Genomic DNA, 20,713 nt, shown 5'->3' on the forward strand with positions numbered 1-20,713 from the left:
TGCAAGAAAGCAACACAATGACATTGGCTAGACAACACATTGCAGTGGGCATAGTTTAATTTTTGGTACCCTTTTCACAAAATAAACAAAATCTTTAATATATCAATAAACAATACACGAGAAATTGATTTGAATAAACTTCATATTTTACGTAACTAAATCGTTTACTAAAAAGGAATCAATAACCATGATTACAAATTCTTGGCAATGGCACTTTTCTTAAGAAAGAACATGTCTGTACTGATTGTTATCATATATACAGAAACTGACCCACAACACGATTCATTTATTTGTTATTAAATGCTGCACTCGGCAATATTCCAGCTGTAGAAAGATGGCTTATAATAATCAAGTCAGGACCAGACAAACCAGTGTTTGATATCACAAGCAACGTTCCATGCAATTAGAGTTTGATGACAAGGAATCAAGGAAGTCACCAAACCGGACCACCTGATCCAGTAAGTCCTCCTTAGGACAAGCATAGGGACCCACTCAACCTGGAATCCCCTTGCGGATACACATCATAAAAGGATCACAAATAACATGGGGTGAGTGGGAGGTCTTACAGGTAGGCATGTCTGTGGAGAATAAGCTTTGATTAGAGAATAAAGGTACTTTTCAATATGAACATAATAGTGAATGGGTGGTGATGGGCGACCGAAAGTACATCTTTGTATAGATTTTTAAATATTTTCTATTACAATCTATATTTTCTATAAGGAAATTTAGCAATTACCCTTAGGTAAAATACCTTATTTGTGTGCTCGATATTAAATAAACTAAATATGAATAAGTGGTGATTGGCAATCTTGCCCAAGTCAGAGTATGCAAGCTCCATATTTTGAAGGAGAATGTGGGAATTATTGCTTTCATTTAGTTTGAGAATCAGATTCCTATAGTATTAACATATTAGCTTGGGTTATTGCCAAATCTTTTTCAGGTATGATTGATATCATGAGCATCGATCCACGCAATTGGGATCAATGACATGCATCAACCAAGTCAGCGAGTCTGACCACCCGATCATGTTAGTCGCCTTTTACGACAAGCATAGTCGCCTTTTACGGCAAGCATGGGTTACTGAAGACCTATTCTTCCCCGGAATCTTCAGGTATGCTTTTAAAAGGAAAGTACTCCAATTTACTGTTTTCATATTACTTGAGAAGCAGTTTCCTGAAGTGTGAACATCTGATGGTTAGTGACGAGGAGTGGTATAGACAAGTAGTTTGATGCACCGCATTATTGCATTTACCGGTCAACACCATCGCAGAGTGTCCAGAGGGAGGACATGTTGTGATATACATGGACTACATCACTACAACTTTGATCGAAGGTCCCTCAGACACACTTATCTGGAAGCACTTCAGCAACGACTCTACAGGACAACAACACCGAAGGGTGGCAACATAAAATGAACTCCCTTGAATATACAATGATAATCAGTCGACTACTATTTCTCTATTCTTAACTATATATTCGACTGATCGGGATGACACCTCTCATCTTGTGGTGTAAGGAGATCGAGCCAACAAAAGTCCTAATTTTTTACCACTTTGGTGAAGCTAGGGAGCAAGCATGGTGCTGACAGAAAAAAGATCAAAGGATAAAAACCACTATCAGTTTATCCTAGAACTTAAAGGACTCAATTCTAAATTTGTTTTCAAATAGGAATACCTTTACTGAAAGAATGTAAAACATAACAGTAATAGTTACAACCTTGTTTTAAAAAAGATACAGATTTTTTGGGAAAATCAAATATCACTGTCTGGTGGCCATTTTGAAGTACAGATTCAGCTCCACCAACAAATCAAGCTGTTTTGAAGAAATTGAAGCTGTGACATTTTAGAGATAATGCTGTTATTGATGAAGTGATCTACACACTTTAAGAAAGGTGAGTAATATAGCACTTCAATACGGTATTAATATCTGATATGTGCTCATATTTCTTCATTCTCATTAAAATTAGACCTTAGTTCTCGCTACCGCTGAACAAAGATATGAAGACATCCCATAAGAGGTCACGTCAGAATGACCTTTCATCCGACCAATCAGTGCGTTGCTTACCAGATTATGAAAGTGACAGTCGGAACGTGATTTCTAATCATGCAATCTCGAAACTTTAACATGGGGTATTCAGAACGATAGTTACGGGTTTAACAACTGAATCTTACAATCTAGATAATCTATTAGCCATTCCAGAATGTTTTTTTGTTCAGGTTTCAAATTTGTAATCGAGAATTTGTCAAAATATGTTTCGAAGCGTAGTCGCCAATTTGAAATTTGTGCCGTAAAGCACGAGAAAGCTGCCTTCTGATGGGTCATTCCATTGGTCGGTCAAAGTTCGCGCAAGTCGGCCTGACGTGACCCTTAATGGGATGTCCTCAGATCTTTGTTTAGCCGTAGCGAGAACTAAGATCTGATTTGAATGAGATTGATTTTCTTTGGCTGAGAATCATGATTGGTGGCTGATAATGGGATGAAGATGATGTGACAGGATGGGAGGTCAAGTCTTCTGCAGCTTGCGACAGTCTTTTCCCTTGCACTCAGACATGCGAGCAAGATCGGCGCTGAATTGTGAAATGAGGCTAGGCGCAGCTGACTTCACGATGTTGTTCAACTCTGCTGGATCCTTCACCAGATCATACACTTCCACAAAGTTCTGTAATCATGAAAGTCAGATGTTATCAGGTGATAAGAGAGTATGATTGTAGACAGGAGCCGTTTCCATTACACTTTAATGTCTCACATCACCTTCAACAATCCCACAAACCTAAGTGCATGATTTTCATTCTTTTGGTCCATTGTGTTTACAGCCATTACAAGTGTTCCGGCAATTGGGTAAAGGAAAACTGTTGGTAAAGAATTAGCCAATGGCTATACAGGCTTTCATCTCGACAACTGTAATGAATGGAATTTAGAGTAGCTGCCCATAATTGACATACAAAACATCAGGGTGAATTGTATTATTTACATGTATTTTTCCAGTGTGAACACAAGTGCCTTTTTTCACAATTTCAAAAAACTCAATCAGTGGGTTCCGTAAAACAAGTAAATAATTTGGTCTTGCCTCAGTCTAAATTGTTATAAAAAAATGTCATGAATATATAGGGCTCCAAGGTATTTCATTCATAAATACTTTGTTTCAAATCTGCTGATCCCAAAAATCTGGAATGTGGAAAAAGAATAAAATTCCGCTTCAAAGCATATTTTTTTACAGCCTCATAGTCACATTTAAGGAAATAAATCAGAAATTGTTTCCCTGCCTGACTCAGAAAAGTAAGTTCAATGACCTGTAAATGCTATAAAAATATTAATATTCCTGTCACATTATCACAAATTCCATATATGAATTGTCTCAATATGACAACTAAGACTTTTTTGCAGGACATACTGAGGCCAGATGAAATTGATTACTTGTTTCACAGGAAATGCTTTATAAATGTCTAGAAGTAGGCGGAGAGTTAAAAAGGGTAAGTGAGTATGGTTTAACACCGCTTTCAGCAATATTTCAGGAATATCACAGCGGGGGACACCAGAAATGGGCTTCACACATTGTACCCATGTTGGAAATCAAAACCGTTTTTTGGGCATGACAAACGAACACTTTAACCACTTGGCTACCCAACCACCACCAGAGTAAAAAAAAAGAAGAAAATATGGAATGTTTTCAAGTGCTCAAGGGAAACAATTATGTAATCTTAAAATGTCCTTGTTCCCATGTAAATGCTATAAAAAATATAAATGCATGAAAAATGCTGATAGACGTTTCTGAAGCTATTTTATATCTATTTGGAACAGTGGTCCAAAAAGAACATGAAAAGGATAAAATATCATAATGACTGACAAAACTGACAGGAGTTGATGGCACTAAGGAAATATGATGGCGATGTGGCCAGTATACCTACCACCGAGTCCTGCATCTGGCAATACTTGTAGTGCGTGGTCCGTAACGTCTCCACCACACAGGCGTACGTGTTGTTTGTGGAGTCTTCACACACGCAGTGGTGGCTGCATACCTGCGGCAACATCATCAGATTTCAGTTTCCATATATTTCATAAACAAATAGACATTATGGAATATATTTCTCTGTCCTGTGAAACATGAGAAAAGGGAAATCCAAAAATGTTACGGTAGATAGAACGAGAATAGATAAAATCATTACCAATTGAAGACCATAGGAAGGAAGTAGAATGGAGACTGTGTTGACATGTTTAGGTGTCACATGCTGTTCCATGTTGGTGAGTGAACGAGTGAGTGAGTGCATACCTGTTCCTAGGACCCACATGATGGAACTGTGATGGACCACCCAGTGTATTGAATCTCACACTGCCAAGCACCTGTTCCCTAGGACCCACATGATGGACCACCCAGTGTATTGAATCTCATACTGCCAAGCACCTGTTCCCTAGGACCCACATGATGGACCACCCAGTGTATTGAATCTCACACTGCCAAGCACCTGTTCCCTAGGACCCACATGATGGACCACCCAGTGTATTGAATCTCATACTGCCAAGCACCTGTTCCCTAGGACTCACATGATTGAACTGTGATGGACCACCCAGTGTATTGAATCTCATACTGCCAAGCACCTGTTCCCTAGGACCCACATGATGGACCACCCAGTGTATTGAATCTCACACTGCCAAGCACCTGTTCCCTAGGACCCACATGATGGACCACCCAGTGTATTGAATCTCATACTGCCAAGCACCTGTTCCCTAGGACTCACATGATTGAACTGTGATGGACCACCCAGTGTATTGAATCTCATACTGCCAAGCACCTGTTCCCTAGGACTCACATGATTGAACTGTGATGGACCACCCAGTGTATTGAATCTCACACTGCCAAGCACCTGTTTCCTATGACCCACATGATGGAACTGTGATGGACCACCCAGTGTATTGAATCTCACACTGCCAAGCACCTGTTTCCTAGGACCCACATGATGGAACTGTGATGGACCACCCAGTGCATGAATCTCATACTGCCAAGCACCTGTTCCCTAGGACCCACATGATGGAACCGTGATGGACCACCCAGTGCATGAATCTCACACTGCCAAGCACCTGTTCCCTAGGACCCAAATGACAAAAATGAATCTCAGTGCTATAACTCTTGTAAGTCTATATTAAGTAACAGCGTTAGCACTGAGATTGTTTTGAGGGAGTTGGTCCTGATCACATCTTGGAGGCCATCTTGAAGAAGATGCTCATCATTTCAGCATCATTGCTACTTACTGAGAGACCTTGATCTTTGAACTGCGGACAGTTTGGTATTTCAGATTCTGACTCCCCATCATGTTCAACGAGGAACTTGGTCCTGAAGGTCGGGTCGGACTTGTTCGTCGGTTTTTCCAAAAGTTGAAGAAGAGACAAACCGTCAACATCATCGGGAACTTTGCTGCCGGTCAGCTCGATAAATGTCGGGGCCAAGTCTATGTTGAGAACCACTTCCTGAAACAGATGGACGACCATGACTGTTGGGTACTGGCTTCATAAACGATGTCACTCTGTTATAAATATAGGTTCGACTTTTCTCTATACTGAAATTGTCCTATAAACTGTGATCAGTGAGTGAGTTGGGTTCCATGCTGTTTTGAACAGTATTCAGTCATAGCCCAGCATGTCAGCTTGGTGTGGGAGGAAAGCCTGGGATTTATCCTGGATTCTTAACTAAGTGCCCAGCAGGCAACTTAGGGAAAAAATACTTATTTTGTTCAAAATTGGGACTGTTTTTAAGTTCTTACTTTCTTAAATTGTATTCAAAGCAATGATATGAAACTAAGCATTAAAACCTCTTCGTCTTTAATGGTTATCTGTAAAATATAGGTTATCTCTACACAGCCATAAAATTTGAAACAGTTATTAGTTCAATATATTAATATGAATTGGGATTTTTGTAATTCCAACATGGGGATTTTTAATAACATTTGCTCCAGACTTGGAGCCAATTATCGGCCACTGAGCAGGTCTCAATAAATCCTTGAAAGCCAAGGCAGGTCTAAGATGTTCACCACTTTGGTGAAACCCAAGAGCATGGGGACAGTATAACCAAGAATAATAACGAGGATGATGACGATGCTGGCACGACTAAGGACACAACTCTGTGAATTGTGGCACCATAGACAACTGAACCAACCATGCCCACTACAGATTGTACAAGCTCATTTGGCTGGCTGTCCTATATGGCACTGACAATAGCTTTGAACACTGTTCCAAATTCTCTAACAAATTCTATAGTAAAAGACTTAAATTTAGCAAATTAACCTACAAATAACCCTGACACAAACAATTTTTTTCATTTTCATGCTTTTTGGTACAAGTAACAAATCTATAAAAGAAATATAAGTGATCTGGCTTAAAGGGATGTGTGTTTGCAGTGTTTGGAGTGAGTTGGGTTTTAACGCCACTTTTAACAGTATTCCAGTAATGTCAGGGCGTGTCAGCTTAAAGGGGCACTGATCTAATGGACTGGTTGTTGCCTTTGTTATTGTTTTTCCCCCCTGAGTACCCGGATGATACGCAACGCAACTGAGCGTGACCAGAGACTGGGCTACCGTCTGCAAGGACAGCTAAATAAACTTGGAGGCTGGAGGCAATATTTGTTTTACGCATTTTTGAACACTGATTGGTTAACTGTGATCTATAAAGATTTCGACAAAGGGCGCATGTTAATTCATTTCTTCAGCCTAAACAAACAGACAAAAAGAACAAGGGAGCTCATCGGATGTCGTCATTTGGAAATACCCCAGATGGTTATAGTTTAATAATAAAAACAGTATCCATGCAGTGAAAGCATTTTCGGATTTCGGCTTGCGTCGATAATACGATTACTACTCCCTTGTCACCCACGTTTTCTCGTATAACCCTACACTTGTGTATTTGTCGTCATTCACTTGATGCTCAGTTAATGAATTTATTACAGGTACAATAAGTGGTAGCACCACTTATATTACCATACAAAGGTTCCCATTTGGCATTTATTGTGTCTGGGGTAATTATTCAATCTAAATCCAGGTTTGAAGTGAGGTGAAATGTGTGTTATGTAATATGCACGTGGCAGCCCAGCAAGTGATGAATGATCAGTTGATTTACTTTTTTTGTAAATCAACGGATCGTTCCTAGTCATCAAAGGATTAACAGAAAATACGTTGATTGATTAATCACTGTTATCTTGCACAGTGGATATGTCAAGAGTGAGTGTTTACATGTCTAGGTTTACTAAAATAAAGGGAATACACTCATGTCATGGCGCGAAGTGCCGATGTAAAAACAACATACTTTGTTCAAAGGGTTAACTGATAATACGTTAATTGATTGATCATTGTTATCTATCACTCAATGGAATTTTTAGGAACCGTGGACGCTATGAAAATAGTTGTCACGTGGGCTTTCTTAGCCGACCATTGAGACTTGACACCTATGTAAAACACCTGAAACAATCCAAGCGATCAGTTGAGAAACGAACACGGGTTATAATATCCCGAAACGATATATATCTTTTAAAATATTTGATTGTTACTAAGACACGTGACATCGAATAAGTTTCTTTGTACAGCTGCAGACGAGTGGGATATTGTTCCTTTGTGTGGATATTCACGGATACATTCCTCGAACAAGGAAGCTGCCTAAAACTTATACACATAAATTTGGTAGGTTGTAATTATGATATCTGCATTTTGTTTTCCTTCATTTGAACCGATTCGTTCTTGTTTCTCTACGTCTTGGTTGGGAAATTCTTCAATGCGCGATAGACGTTGTTGTCACAGGTCTTTTCCTTTGTAAGCGTGTATATATTACCGTCAATTTGTAAAATGTGATTCGCTCAGGCAATTTATAAAATGTGTAAATATTTCAGTCATTTTGACTAAAAAATCTGTCCAGATTGATCAAGACGATCAAAAGGGCCTACAAACATCACAACAGATTATTATGTAGGATTAAAAGCCAAACAACTTAGAAATGTACTTTTCAACGTTACATTTTCAGTCTCTTGGTGATGACATTAAACATCAAAATGTTTGGAATTCGTTGTCATAATAATACAGATGGAAATGTTTTTCAGTCACTTTGTAAAATAACTGAATATTTAGACGTTTATTAAATTTGTTACACATTTGACAGTAAAAAAATATACACACTATAAAAAAAGCATATGCTCAGGTTAAATATATACTTTGTGTTGCAAGTCAAAATAGTGTAAACGTAAATCGCAATATTACCAAGCAAGTGACTTATCAAAACTTCGTCACCATTACCGATGCTACTCACGAAGATACCTACATTTCCTTATAATCTCGAAAACTGTATTTCATTTTGTTCATCAATGTGACCATACGCCCTTATTACTACCCATAAAAGTGACTAATGCGCTTACGAATGGCGCAGCAGAGGTCGCGAACTAGTCTAGATTTCTGCTATACATCCGGGTATTCACTGGGAAAAAACAATAACAAAGGCAACAACCAGTCCCGGGGAATTGCGTTAGATCAGTGCCCCTTTAATATGGGAGGAAAGCCCGAAGTGATGCAGGTCCCAGACGTTTACCACTTCGGTGAAACCCACGAGCACGGGTATGGAGCTGACAAACCTAGAAACATAATCGGGGCGAAACAGGAATCAAACCCACAATCATAGGTTTCTGACGTGCCCAAGGGACGCAACTCTGCACAGCGAATCGCGGCGCCTTAGACAACTGGGCCACCCGTGCCCCCGTGTTTGGAACTAAAGAGTCCTGAGTACATGAGATTTTCCGCTATATTATTTGAATCTGGGGACCCCTTGACTCTCATGCTTAATTTCAACCACTGATGTGTGTGTATGTGTGTGGTTTGTTGACTTTGCAGCTTGGGTTGTGGATCTGCCTCTGGAATTAATTCCCACACCAATTTTAGCAACCATAAAATTAAAAGCTCATTATGTTATTGATAGGCGTGACTTACGTCTCTGACTTGACCAGCTTTGACCCCTGGACCTCGCACCATGAGTGGAACACGGATGTCAAAGTCATAGAACTGCCGTTTATCTTGTGGCATTGAAAACTGCCCTGCACAGGAAACAGTGTGTGAGTGAGTGAGTTTACAATCATTTCTCCAAATAAATGAGTCCAGAATCTATCCTTGCGAACTAGCCCGGAATTTTGGAGTTGTATTTTGTCCAATCAAAATCATGGAACAAAAATGGCACCGAGTTCATAAACAACATTTTGTCTGCTGTGCAGATTTCGGTCGTCTGCAGGATTCGCAAAGCATGTGTATCGCCAACTTGTCATTGACAGATATTTTGAAAATCTTTTCATTAGATTTTTTACAATATAGAACTTGATTAAAGATCAGATCATCTAGACTGGGTGCCACCATTTTGTTTGAAGCAAATGCAAGTGATATGAGAGGTGGAATCTGATTGGTCAATAGGAGGGACATAGAAGGGTCATAACTCACATTAGAAACTGGTGGCGCAACGATCGAGCCATGAAATTCCAGCCTTGTTCGTCAAGGATGGAAACTGGACTTTTATAGTCAATTACCTCCCTTGGTACGGGAAGTTGGTTTTGAGCATATCACCACTTCAGGTTCTATAAGTGACAAAAGTCATGTACATTTATACCTTTGATGGATTTTTTTGGGGGTTATTTAACACTGCACTCAGCAATATGCCAGCTATATGACAGCAGTCTGTAAATCATCGAGTCTGGACCAGACAATCCAGTGAATCACATCATGAGCATCGATCTACACAATTGGGATACAATGACATGCATTAAACAAGTCCTCGAGCCTGACCACCCAATCCTGCTAGTCGTCTCTTACAACAAGCATAGTCGCCTTTTACGGCAAGCATGGGTTGCTATTCTACCCCGGATGTTGACGGGTGCCTTTGATGGAACCCACAAGCAATGGTTTGTTGCTGCCAGACTAAGGCCCAGATCATAACAGGGAAGAATCTTGGCTTCAAAATTATGACCAGCAGATCAAGGGAAGCAACTCTGCAGTTGCGTTACCTCAGTCCTCGAGAGCACCTGTTCCAGAATTTAAGTAATGGTTGAACAAGACCAAAGAAAGTTGACAACATGAAGTGCTATCAAAGAAATAACTCATTACAAGGACAAATAGTTGCTTTATTAATTATTTGACTGAAATAGATAATTTGTGTTTTCTTACCAAGATGGAAGCCATTGTCTGAAGAAAAAAAGACAAAGGTGTTGTCCAACAGTCCTTTCTTGTCCAACATGTTGACCACGTTCTCCACCATGTCATCAACTGACAACAATGTCCTCCACCTGTGTAGAGGATGGGAAAACAATAAAAACACAAATCTGTACAAGACTAATATATAGTCTATGAAATCTCATGGGGTTTAACGTCACGTCCAAGATTATTGCACTTATACAGCGACATGCATGTACGTGTGTGTGTTGTGTAGCTGCTTGTACAAGTTCGGGCTGATGACGATTTATAGTGCTAGCTCACTTAGATACCATGCCGCAATTTAACATGAATATCCCATTTAGACACAGTATAGTGACTCCAAGCCGACCAGTCCTTGTTTTAGCTCCTTAATGCCGAGCGCCAGACAGAGTAACAACAAGTTCCATCTTTTAACGTCTTTTGGTATGACGCGGCCGGGGATCGAACCCCGGACCTACGGCTCTCTGGGCAGACACTCTCATTACACGATACATATCTTTCCTCTAAAATCTTTTTCTGTGACACTGATTTGGACTTGTGTTTTAAGACTGGTTTTGGTCTCAGTAATACATATATTCCACAGTCATAGTGGGGGCACGGGTGGCCCAGTCGTCTAAGGCGCGGCAATTCGCTGTGCAGAGTTGCGTCTCTTGGGCGCGCAGGAAACCTATAATTTTGAGTTCGAATCCCGGTTCGCCCCGATTATGTTTCTAGGTTTGTCAGCACCATACCTGTGCTCGTGGGTTTCACCGAAGTGGTAAACGTCTGAGACCTGCATCACTTCGGGCTTTCCTCCCACATTAAGCTAACACGCCGCGATATAAATGGAATACTTTTAAAAGCAGCGTTAAACCCAACTCACTCACTCACTCACAGTCATAGCTCAGTACTAACTATATGTTGAGCAAGAAGTAGGTAATGTGCTCACCAATGACTCACATAATGCAATACATTGTATCCATACTTGTGAATAATATCCTCTGTACCAGTATTTATCAGATTTGGGAATTTTGTTTCCCGTATCAATCAGCGGTAGATGTTATTACATTACTATGCTGAATGTATGCTGATGGTGCTTACCTATTTCGGAATACATCGTCGATGTTGGCAATAGTGTCATTGGGCATTGGTGTTTTGGCCTGCTCAATTAGCCAGTGCTTGTTCTGTAATAAAACAGAACAAAGTTGATCAGATGTTTATCATATCTGAAAATGAATTGGCATAAATGCCTTCTGAGTACAATGACTTATTTGTTAAGGACCCGTGAAGATTCCGGGGTAGAATAGGTCTTCAGCAACCCATACTTGCCGTAAAAGGCGACTATGCTTGTCGTAAAAGGCGACTAACGGGATCGGGTGGTCAGGCTCGCTGACTTGGTTGATGCATGTCATCGATCCCAATTACGTGGATTGATGCTCATGATGTCAATCACTTGATTGTCTGGTCCAGACTCGATTATTTACAGACCGCTGTCATATTGCTGAGTGCGGCGTTAAACAACAAACCAACCAACCAACTTATTGGTTTACAGACGCTGATTAAATAACATTTCTTATGAGATTTCACTGCCTTCATCGTATCTCATGTGATCCAGGGCCCTGTTCCACAAAAGATATCTTAGCACTATGATGATCATACGCCTAACATCAAATAATGAGAGTCACACTCACCTTAGCGCTAAGGTCCGCTTTGTGTAATGGAGCCCTGTGTTCTGACATTTCAAAACTTGCTGTGCAGGGTTATGTCCCTTTGCTACAAGACCACCAAGCTCCTCACAGGGATAGACTGTTCACATAGCTCTTTATACTGGGAGGTAAACAAAGGTGTCACACACTGGGAAGGAGTTTGCCAGACCCCCAAGTTCCTCACTGTGACAGACCCTACACAGAGCTCTCTATACCAGCTGGAGGTTAACGAAGGTGTCACACACTGGGAAGGAGCTTGCTAAACCCCCGAGACATCGAGATACCCATCCCTTGTTCAAACACTTACCTCTAAGTATGCATACTTATATTTGTCGAAAGCAAACTTTGAATAAGGATTCCAGATGAAAACCCAAAACAGGTACTGTTTTGGAAAACAAAATGGCAAATAAAAGTCCATATATTTCATTAAGGAAGAAAACATTTATAAAAATAATAGAAGGATTCTGTTTGTTTCTTGTTTAACGCCGCACTCAGTAATATTCCAGGTATATGATGGCGGTCTGTAAATAATCAAGTCTGGACTAGAGAATCCAGTGGTTGATATCATGAGCATCAATCCACGCAACTGGGATAAATTAACATGGGTCAACCAAGTCACCGAGCCTGACCACATGATCCTGTTAGTCGCCTCTTACGACAAGCATAGATGCATTTTACTGCAAGCATGGACCTATTCTACCCCGGATCTTCACAGGTAGAAGAATGAGGGGCTACGGTGACCATAGTAACCTCAGCTAATCATCTTGCTGCCTTACGTTTCCATGTTTGTTGAAACTGCCATTCCTGGGGGCGGTGAGATTGGAGAAGTTCTGGCTGTATTGAGGGGCGGGGGTGAAGGGGCCGTGGCAGGCTGGGGTGGACATCATCATGAAGAATGGCTTTGAGTCCTTGTCTTGCTCCTGTAGGAATCCTATTGCTTGTCTATGCTGAAGAATAAATAAGGCCACCTCTTGGTTCACAGATTTCTTTTTTTTAAAAAGTCCTGATCTGTGGAAATCATAGTTATTTTGTCTGTCCTTTATCGGCATACTTTTTACCACCGGGGTCAGTGAATATGTGTGGTTATTTACCGTAATTTCCTCAATTTTTGCTACATTCTGATTGGCTAGTTTCTGCCAAATATTAGATCGCTTTCATTGTTCGCAAAGTGGCTCATGCTTTGTAAATGGCATGTCAAATGGTGTCATACAATGTTTTTTCAAACTCTGTGCCTAATGAAACAAGCATGAAATACTCATATCCCCTGCCAATATGACATGTCAAGTTTGTATGCAAGGCAAGAAATATTGTACGGTTTTCAAGATCTGCTCCAGAAACAAGCACTACCGCCACTTTCAGTCTAAGTCAAGGTCTTTGCTATCGAAACTCGAAACACAAATTTTACAAAAATTCCAAACTATCAAAAGGCACAAGTTTACCACTAGACCTATCTATGTGCCAAGTTTGGTGAAGAAATATTGTTCAATTTTCAAGATCTGATCTGGAAAGGAGCACTACCGCCATTTTTAGTCTATGTCAAAGTTGTTGCCAAGGAAACTCGAAAAATAAATTTTCAAAAATCTCAAACTATCAAAAGGCACCAGTTAACCACTAGACCTATCCATGTACCAAGTTTGGTTAAGATACCTCTCATGGTTTTTTAGTTCTGCTCCAGAAACAAAACAAAACGTGACGGACAGACGGACAGACGGTAGGAAAGATGGATGGATGGACGGACGGTAGGAAAGATGGACAGACGAAAGGCACCCATATCTATATCCATCTTCCAATTCGTGGCACGGGATAATAATGAATTAATTTACTCACAACATAATCCTTAATTTCATGCAATCTCATTGAAATCAGATCATTTACTCCGATATATACCTGTCTACACGTACATCAAGGTGAGGATACCTCCATAGGAGGTCATGTCAGATGAACCCTGAATGAACTTTTAGGGGTGGCACATCTATAAAACAACTTTGGTTGAAAGCATTGCCCAAAAATATTCTTATCAACATAAAATATCTGTTGTTATGAAAACTAAGAACGAGTTAAAGGGTATGCTATGGGTAAAAAAAATTTGTCATAACAGAATACAACCCCATAATTCACAGCTTAATCAAGGGAGGACCATTGCAGATACCAATGTAAATAACATTTACCATATTCGACGTAATAAGCGCCCAAGGCGCACTCAAAACTAGAAATAGGCGTCTCTTATTAGAATATTATTTTGGTAAAGTTGAAAGATCGTAAATTTCTTGGTTTATGCTGACAGCCTGAAATGTGTATATACGACAGATATATTTTTCTAGAATTTAATTGCCCATAATTAAGGGTGCATATAACACACGAGTGTGTATTATACACAAATAAATAAGTCTTGTGTACATTGATCATTCAGAAGGGGTGCTAATTGGGATTGTTCACTAGCCAATATATTAGCAAATATCGCCATGGGCGTTTATCAGAGTGGAGCGCTTATTACATTCAATATGGTAGGTTGGCCTCAGGTATACTTACAATGAGATCAGTGAGGTAGTCACTCTCATAGCTCTGTCCGTGGTCCTGGGCAGTGCCATTTATTGAGGTGCTCATTAGAGCTGGGTGCTCGTTATATCGAATCCGGCAGGTTGGCCTCAGGTATACTTACAATTAGATCAGTGAGGTAGTCACTCTCATAGCTCTGTCCGTGGTCCTGGGCAGTGCCATTTATTGAGGTGCTCATTAGAGCAGGGCGCTTATTACATTCAATACGGTAGGTTGGCCTCAGGTATACTTACAATGAGATCAGTGAGGTAGTCACTGTTATAGCTCTGTCCGTGGTCCTGGGCAGTGCCATTTATTGACAGCGTGTAGTTGTAGTACACAGAGTTCCCCACCTGGAATAAGGAATGAGTGAGTGAGTGAGTGAGTTGGGTTTAACGCCACTTTTAAAAGTATTCCAGTTATATCACTGCGTGTCAGCTTAATGTGGGAGGAAAGCCCGAAGTGATGCAGGTCTCAGAAGTTTACCACTTTGGTGAAACCAACGAGCACGGGTATGGTGCTGACAAACCTAGAAACATAATCGGGGCGAACCGGGATTCGAACTCGCAATCATAGATTTCTGGCGCGTCCAAGGGACGCAACTCTGCACAGTGAATCGCGGCGCCTTAGACGACTGGGCCACCCGTGCCCCCCTGGAATAAGGAGATAAAGAGTGTCATTTAGAAAGTCAATGAGCATTCTGTGTTTTCAGATTTTCAGCATTCTGAATTAGCCAATCCATAGCACACTCTCCCAGTGTGAACCTTCACATGATGTCACGTTGGAAGGCCATTTCATCATGAAACAACGGATGACACCATATGCTTTCATGATAACTGACAATAACTCAAAATTCCTTGTATTTTAATGCTGATGGCATTGCTAAACTTGTTATCTCACAGTTAAAATAAGTTCCTAAAGCCTGAGGGACACATTTAGAGACTTGTCACGACGTTTATTATCAAAGGTATCATCAATCTCATTGAAAATTACAACTGGGTTTTATATGGCCTTGGGGAAAATATTGAAATGACATTAACCGAGTTTGATGATGGATCAAAATTATTGTTCTAGTTGACATACTGTAATTCCAGTGGGTACACCTAACATCGTTATGGGAGCCCTGTGGCACATTTGAAAAAAACAAATATTTTCTTTCCCTTGTTAATATGATTGCGGTTACTTTTGAGATTGAGAATATTTCTGCAGTACACTGGAGGGAGTCACACCCCCAACTCTGCACCCCATCCTGTGAGGATTCCAGGTTAGAACCAGTCCCCAGCAGCCTATGCTGGTTGTGCCGTGGGGATCCTGGGTTAGAACTAGTCCCCAGCAGCCTATGCTGGTTGTGCCGTGGGGATCCTGGGTTAGAACTAGTCCGCAGCAGCCTATGCTGGTTGTACCGTGGGGATTCCAGGTTAGAACTGGTCCCCAGCAGCCTATGCTGGTTGTACCATGGGGATTCCAGGTTAGACCTGGTCCCAGCAGACTATGTTGGTGGAACACCGCGGATTCCAGGTTAGAACTGGTCCCCAGCAGCCTATGCTGGTTGTATCGTTGGGATTCCAGGTTAGAACTGGTCCCCAGCAGCCTATGCTGGTTGTATCCTGGGGATTCCAGGTTAGAACTGGTCCGCAGCAGCCTATGCTGCTTGTACCGTGCGGATTCCAGGTTAGAACTTGTCCCCAGCAGCCTATGCTGGTTGTACCTTGGGGATTCCGGGTTAGAACTGGTCCCCAGCGGTCTATGCTGGTTGTACCGTGGGGATCCTGGGTTAGAACTGGTCCACAACAGCCTATGCTAGTTGTATCGTGGGGATTCTGGGTTAGAACTGGTCCCCTGCATCCTATAATAGGCGACCAAATGGATCAGGTGGGACAAACAAACAAACAGTCACATACCAGACCATTCCACCAGTCCCATCCTGGAGGGACATGCTGCACCCCGCCCGCCGGCTTCAGTCCGTACTGAAAAACAAACAGCTCATAGTTTTTTTATATTATCACAACCACACCACCTCTGTCCTCGGTAAATATTTGGAGGATTTATCAAAGACTTTGAATTAAATGTGTGTGATGCAAATTGGGATCTTTTCTTATATTCAAACTTTTTCTAACACTGTAACCAAAGAAATAATATAGAATAATTATAACAAAGTTCAAACAGATATTGAACACTAAAATTCAAGGCCTTTCCAAGTCTGTATGAACCTTGTATTAAGGCCATAATAAATTATTTATTAGATTTTATCCCGACCATCAACTTTGCATCATTATATTTTGTCTTAACCAACTACCTACAAAGAAAATCACACAGTGCCTTGTGCATGGCCACTCTCCAACCCAGAGTTCCATGCGACCAGCATAATACCTCTGCCACAGGCCAGCACCATGTGACGATTTGTCACATCTTACACTGTCCATTCAAGATATTGCATATGTTTTTCATCTGTTTCAATTTTGACAAGTCTACACATCTAGATAAACATATGTCATAGAATGGTTAACTTTCATTGAGAATCCCAAATCGTGAAAAACTATTTCCATTTGTGTAGTTATCCTCTGTTTACATTGGTTGTACGGCTCCATGTGCTGTCATTGAAGCCCCATGGAGACCTAGCGATACAGTCACTCTGGTGTATAAATGTATATTGTCATGCAATACTTGTAGTAGCATATCTATATAATTCTGCAAAACAATATGTAAAGCAACCCCAAATACTTGCATTAGTCCATTCCGTTCTGATTTCTGAAAAAGCACGCTTGTTTACAAACAAGAGAAAAGTCCAGTCACGTGATATGCAAATTAGCCGGTGGCAGCTGTGTTATGCTAAGTCACCACTGCGCAGGAGTGTTGTGCATGGCATCCACTAACAAGGTGTCGCACAATCTACACTTAATGTTTCCATTTTCCTGAAAAATAACATTTTGGGCATTAGGAGTGGGAAGAGGCTGATGCTGAGCAGGGAAAAGAAAGCCCTCTGTCCCTATATAGAGACAAGGCAAAGGAGCCTGTAAGAATGCTATTCTTTCCCATGTACTTTACATAAACACGATGCATCGGTCTCTCAAAAGGCTTCTTAAAGAAGCAACTCTAACCAGTTTTGGAAATTGTCTTCACCCCTGGTTGACACCAAGTTGTACAGCGCCATCAAACAACACTAAACTTGAGATTCTATCCCACAACCTTGACACGCTTTCAGAGATTTATCTAGACCTCCTCAGGGGCTGATATTCGTCCCCAAGTCTGCGGTAAATGTCATTAAAAATTCTCTATTAGGAACTAAAACTTTCCCAATCCATGATAGTAGTATATATAATTCATTATATGGCTTTGTAGAAGTAATGTGTATCACACCAGTAAATAGAGAGGGGTTTAATGCTTTATTTTATATTATTGTATTAAATGGAATCTCAAAATACAATGTCAAAATAACTCTGAAATTAAGAAAATATGAACTTTTAAAAAAATCCATATTTTGAACAAAATAATGAGTTTTTACCCAATTTCCCTGGCAAATTCTACTCTCAAGTGTGCTTTATGCTTTGTAATTGTGGTTCACTAGGCCAATGCTATTCATGGCAATACAGTGTAAAACGCCTACAAAGGAATGCGAATCCGAGTCATTTTGGTCTCTTTCGGGTGTGACATGTTTTGGGGTGATGTGTTTGAGGTGAAGTTGCATTCCATCCAGAGCTCCAGATAAGCTGCGTATCTGCGTAAAATATGCATCAGAAATGCAGAAATACGCAGTAAAATAAAATCCAAGCGTATCAAATACGCAACGAACATTACAGATACACTACAAAAATAAAACTTGTGCGTATCATCAAAATATTGTGAAGTACCTGGGTAACCCTGCGTATTCAATAAACAAATCAGCAACTTATTTTGAAACTATAAACGGGCATTTCGTCAACCTTGCCAAACTCCACGATGACAGTTACATCATGTTCTTTGCCATCACACTTTCTTGTGGAAGTATCGTGGTATTTTTGAGTCCTATAAAGCTTTCGAACCCACACGACACCAGTTTGCAGGGACTAGATGAATAGTGTTTTTAAATATTTAACTTAAATACCAACATGTGTAAAAACTAGTGGGTAACAGAAATTTGAATACCCAAATAGAATTACTGATACCCAATGATTTTAATATGCATGGGTAAAATACCCACAACACCAAAAGCTTATCTGGAGCTCTGTTCCATCTTAGTGGGATGAAGAATGAGTCTATTATCTGACATGCGTTTTTAACTTTTATAATAAGAATTTTTGTTTTTATTTTACACCAAACAGCATTTCAGCATTGTTTTACGTTATACATTTACAACAAATTTGTGACCAATCATATTATCATGATTATAGAGTTTTGAGTTTTCTTATCCTAGTCAGTAAAACTCATAAGTTTATTGATAAGACACCTACAATCTGGCAAATACTCACAGCATTTAGATACTTTCCCGCAAAGAAACTGGTGTATCCTTGCTGACTGAAGTGTGTGGGGAACGCTGTAGTCTCCTGAGTGGTTTGCCACTTCGTGCTGCTGCAGCCACCACTGATGCTGTTGTTCTGGGCACCATGGTTGTGGACAAATTTTCCTGTGAAGATGCTGGAACGACTTGGGCAGCACAGCGGACTTGTCACAAACTGAGGGGAAGGGAAAAAGGTATGAACATAACAGAGCAGTTCTGATGGGGGTGGAGTATGGGAAGTTAAATAATGATGCATTTATATAAACAAATATTTGCAAAATTTAAGTGGACTTGGATGTAACATAAGAAAATAAATTGGCCTAGATCGGAGAAAATACATTTTGTTTGAAACAATTACTTACCATGTTGTTAAAAATAATTCCTTGGTCTCCGACTAATTTCTTTGTTTTTACCATAGGTGTCTGGAATTGAAAACAATTAATAAAAAAAACAATATTATTAATCATGTTAATATGAGATCTTTTACAGTAAGAAAACTGCCCACAAAACACAAATATACCCTCAATAGTACACCCTTTTGGGTGTAGATGTCATGGAACTTTGAAACACAACAATAAAACAGAGCGTCTTTATTTGTTTGCATTCGGAACTCGCTGTTTATCTTCATTTACGAGTGACAAAAATCAGAGACTTATTGGAATGCCTAGCTCAAATTGTTTGAATCAAATAGGCAGGTATGCTACAAATGTCTTTGTGCCATGTTGATCTTCTACTTCTGGATTAAAGTTATCTTGTAATTTATATTTTTTTATTTCGCCCGCTTGCTCTTATGATGGTTGCGGTTGGTGATGAAAAACACAAAGACAAATATGGATAGCCTCAAAAGTGGTATGCAGCTTGACCTAGTGTCAGCCTGAATAGGCTACTGTGCTCATTTACTGTGGAAAGATATTGTTATCAAGTTCAGTATGTAAGGGTGGTAATCGCATAGTAGTCAAGGCGACTAACGGGGTCGGTTGGTCAGGCTCGCTGACTTTGTTGATGCATGTCATCGATCCCAATTGCATAGATCAATGCTCATGATATTAATCACTGGATTGTCTGGTCCAGACTCGATTATTTACAGACCGCCGTCAGCTAGCTGGAATATTGCTGTGTGCGGCGTTAAACAACAAAGCAACCAAACAAACCATAGTAGTCAATTTGGGAAAAAATATTTTATTGTAGATATAATTTGACGAAAAAATAGTTTGCCGCGTGTTGATGCATCGCATCAAACCTTTTGATGTGAAAAATAAATGTTACTGCTAACCAATGGCAATGTGTCGCTGAAACCACAGGCCCCTGAAGCAGGATAGTAATATTACTGAAACACCGGACCCATATATATAAATAATAAATAATTTATATATATGGGTCCGGTGTTTCAGTAATATTACTATCCTGCTTCAGGGGCCTGTGGCTGAAACGTGCATAGCTACTGGTAAATGCATCCCACAAAAAGCAGTGTCACACAAACCTGTCCACCTAGCACAACATCTTGATCATCCGTCAGGACAAACACAATATTCGGAGACTTCCCATGGACCGAGATCAACATGACCTGCAGGATCAGACAAAATGTAATGCTTGCCGTTGCGGAAGCCGCCATCTTGTCTATCACATGACTCGACTGTTAGGATCACGTGCACATAAACAATCTTTTACTGTCGCTTGATCCAGTTGTTCAACTGCCCATTGCTTTTCTACGGTAGCTCCTATATCTGCCATAGTATAAAATAATAACACAGCGTTTTCTCACAAAACTATCGCGTTCCATCGCTATCCTGCGGCGTTTCCTCGCTACACTTTCCATAGCATTAGTC

At 40.3% G+C, this 20,713-nt stretch overlaps 1 protein-coding gene across 1 annotated transcript; it reads right to left on the minus strand.

Moving 5' to 3' along the window:
- Nucleotides 1-2,308: 2,308 nt before the first annotated feature.
- Nucleotides 2,309-20,505, minus strand: LOC124116039 (N-acetylglucosamine-6-sulfatase-like). Its single transcript, XM_046477248.2, has 12 exons — nucleotides 20,368-20,505; nucleotides 19,250-19,309; nucleotides 18,859-19,062; nucleotides 16,315-16,380; nucleotides 14,668-14,766; nucleotides 12,655-12,825; nucleotides 11,274-11,356; nucleotides 10,167-10,285; nucleotides 8,949-9,052; nucleotides 5,245-5,460; nucleotides 3,906-4,016; nucleotides 2,309-2,659 (listed from the first exon to the last, which is right to left on the minus strand). The coding sequence occupies exons 1-12, from the start codon at nucleotides 20,497-20,499 to the stop codon at nucleotides 2,504-2,506; spliced, it is 1,521 nt and encodes a 506-aa protein (XP_046333204.2). The 5' UTR covers nucleotides 20,500-20,505; the 3' UTR covers nucleotides 2,309-2,503.
- Between the last annotated feature and the right edge of the window lie 208 nt (nucleotides 20,506-20,713).

The sequence above is a fragment of the Haliotis rufescens genome, unplaced genomic scaffold (genome assembly GCF_023055435.1).
Source record: "Haliotis rufescens isolate VD_foot unplaced genomic scaffold, xgHalRufe1.0.p SCAF_6, whole genome shotgun sequence".
In the NCBI taxonomy this organism is placed as follows: Eukaryota; Metazoa; Mollusca; class Gastropoda; order Lepetellida; family Haliotidae; genus Haliotis; species Haliotis rufescens.

What these genes read in the sequence shown, in the direction of transcription:
- LOC124116039 (XM_046477248.2), bottom strand. Translation starts at nt 20,499, where the DNA reads ATGGCGGCTTCCGCAACGGCAAGCATTACATTTTGTCTGATCCTGCAG. An exon ending in ATGTTGTGCTAGGTGGACAG is followed by an intron (nt 19,310 to 20,367) that starts GTTTGTGTGACA and finishes TTTCAATTCCAG; the next exon opens with ACACCTATGGTAAAAACAAA. An exon ending in GTTTCAACAAACATGGAAAC is followed by an intron (nt 11,357 to 12,654) that starts GTAAGGCAGCAA and finishes GTTTTATTACAG; the next exon opens with AACAAGCACTGGCTAATTGA.